General features: G+C 39.3%; 1 protein-coding gene across 1 annotated transcript in view; it reads left to right on the plus strand.

The window, feature by feature from the left end:
• Positions 1-2,099: 2,099 nt before the first annotated feature.
• The window catches only part of LOC147470453 (uncharacterized), a 1,865-nt gene continuing 1,464 nt past the window's right edge, over positions 2,100-2,500 (plus strand). The window contains exons 1-2 of the mRNA XM_086544284.1: positions 2,100-2,189; positions 2,473-2,500. The exon at positions 2,473-2,500 is cut by the window's right edge and continues 601 nt beyond it. Of these exons, the coding sequence (XP_086400410.1) occupies positions 2,120-2,189; positions 2,473-2,500 (98 nt within the window). The 5' untranslated portion in view covers positions 2,100-2,119. The remainder of the gene's footprint in view (positions 2,190-2,472) is intronic.

Raw genomic sequence — 2,500 nt, forward strand, 5'->3', positions numbered from 1 at the left:
ACATACATATATACATACATACATATGTGTGTGCATAAATATATATATATATATATGTCATATATATACATATATGTATTTATATATATATATATATATATATATATATATTTAGATATATGTATATATAAATATATATATACATATATATACATATATATGTATATATATATACATATATATATATATATATATATATATATATATATATATATATATATATATACTTATATACATATATATATATACATATATCCATGCATATATATATATATATATATGTATATATATACAGTATATATATATACATGCATATATATGTATATATATGTATATATAAACATTTACATACATATATATATATATATACATATGTATTTACATATTGTGGATATATCTCTTTCTTTAAGTAACTAGAGTCTTGTGCTGTAGCTACAAGTCACACTGGCATACACACCTGCCACCTTTATACTGCATAAATCCACTGTAGTATGTGTAAGAAAATCTGCGTCCACGGATTTGTAGTTAAAAATATTCTGCAATTGAGTTCGCGTCCGCAAAATTTGATATCATGAGCGGTTCATCTGCAATGGCGTTTTATAAGATGCATCACTACTGTGGACCTTGGCGTTGGCATCACTGCTGTGGCCCTTGGCGTTGGCATCACTGCAGTGGCCCATCAACAGCGCTCACACTGCCTATGGCAGTGATTTCTCGTCGAAAAAGGTATGAATTGGACACGAGCTGCCTCCTTTTTGCTGACCTCCGCTACGTTTCAAGAAGTGAAGAATCGTGCCACCAGCCTTTTTACGACAAGGACCTCACCTTTAACCCAAGAAAGTCTCCTTAGGATCTTAATCACAAGATTACTCGCCTTTTTCTTAGTACTGCTGGTGAAGGAGAACCCCGCAGGCAGTGCCACAAGGGTATCTGGTAGCTTCAGCTGCCTTAAACCACAGGAAGGATTTTCCGGTTAGAGTTCGGACCTTCTGGAGTGGCTTCCTCTTGTCCTTGCGGAGCCGACTCAAACAAAGTGTCTTTAGCCAGCTGATTAGATACCAGAGGGTTAAGCAGGATTGGTAGCTCCATTAGTCACTGATTTGAACACCTCCAACATGCCGAAAAAGAAGAAACACCACACTGACTCTTCACCCAAAGGTCCAGTCAAATCAGAAACAGGGACCAAAAAGAAATGGACAATCTCGCCCCCTGAATAGAAAACAGGCAACCCTTCAGAGAATAACAGCATCAATGCAGATGACGATGGAACACTTCCTTCACAAAAAGAAAAGAAAAAAAAAAGTCTGTGCCCAAGGGCATACTAACTCGCACAGCCACCAATCAGACCCCCTCTGGATCTTGTTCCAGGATTTTCCACCGCTTCTGCAACCCTAACCACCTACTCTTCCGCTGATCCAATCACTGTCGAGCCACAGACCAATACATTGCTTCCAAGCATGCAGATGCCGATGCGCCCGCAAGCAACCACAAACTGTACAACTCTGAAGAACGTGAGTCACCAATATAAACCTCCCAGTTTAATTCCCCGCCAGTTCAACACATCCCCAAGCAAGACAACCCAGAAAACCTTGACGTTTCGTTGGAGATCAAGAGCACTGCTGACAATGGAACACTAACATGAGCCAAACGCACTCAAACTCTCCTCTAGACTCCATCAAAGTTCTTCATTGAAACATGCTAGGGTTAAGAGCATTTTGCCTGACACTTTCTCAAGCACTAACAAGAAAATTTTGATGTCATTATCCTACATGAGACGCTTTTACCAATTGATACCATGTTTGTGTGTTTGTGTGTGTGTTTGTGTGTGTGTGAAAATGCACACATACATGCGTATATAGATATGATTAACGAATGAGGAAATTCAGGCATTCACTGTCAGGCAGGCTTACGTTTGTTTTTATGAATGGCTGTGGTGTTATGTGGATGCTGAGCTATGTGAAAAAGTAGCTATTATCAGATCTCTGAGTTCCGACCCAGGGCGTGACGTTCTTACGGTGTGGGAAGAGACACTCCAGATGAAGATGATAAAAGTGGAAGATGAGCAGCCTTCTCCCAGCAAGCAGTCGCTCCATAGCGCTGTCAACCGCAGGACGTGACTATGCTGGTGCTGTGGACTCTGGTGTTGGGGCTGCTGCTGTGGCCCGACCCCGGCTACGCTCACAACGACGGTAATTTGTCGGTGATGTTTCTGTGGTGATTCCGCCAATCGATGTCACGTGCTGAGAAAGAATTTGTCTAATATTCACAATCTTGCTTTGAAGCGATCTTTTACAAATATTCACCAGTAAGCGGTCAGAAATATTTGTATCTAATAGATAGTTAAGAATATATTAAATTCTTACATGCAATTATCATGTGTATGACAATCATTCATAGAAAAACCCAATTCAATATCATCGTTTAGTTCTCGAATTCAGGAATAATACAGCTGATGTTTCATCTCCAAACTAGGTTGCATGGTGCAAGATTCTCTGAAATT

The sequence above is a fragment of the Penaeus japonicus genome, unplaced genomic scaffold (assembly GCF_977035675.1).
Source record: "Penaeus japonicus unplaced genomic scaffold, GWHDUDI00000001_assembly GWHDUDI00000015, whole genome shotgun sequence".
In the NCBI taxonomy this organism is placed as follows: domain Eukaryota; kingdom Metazoa; phylum Arthropoda; class Malacostraca; order Decapoda; family Penaeidae; genus Penaeus; species Penaeus japonicus.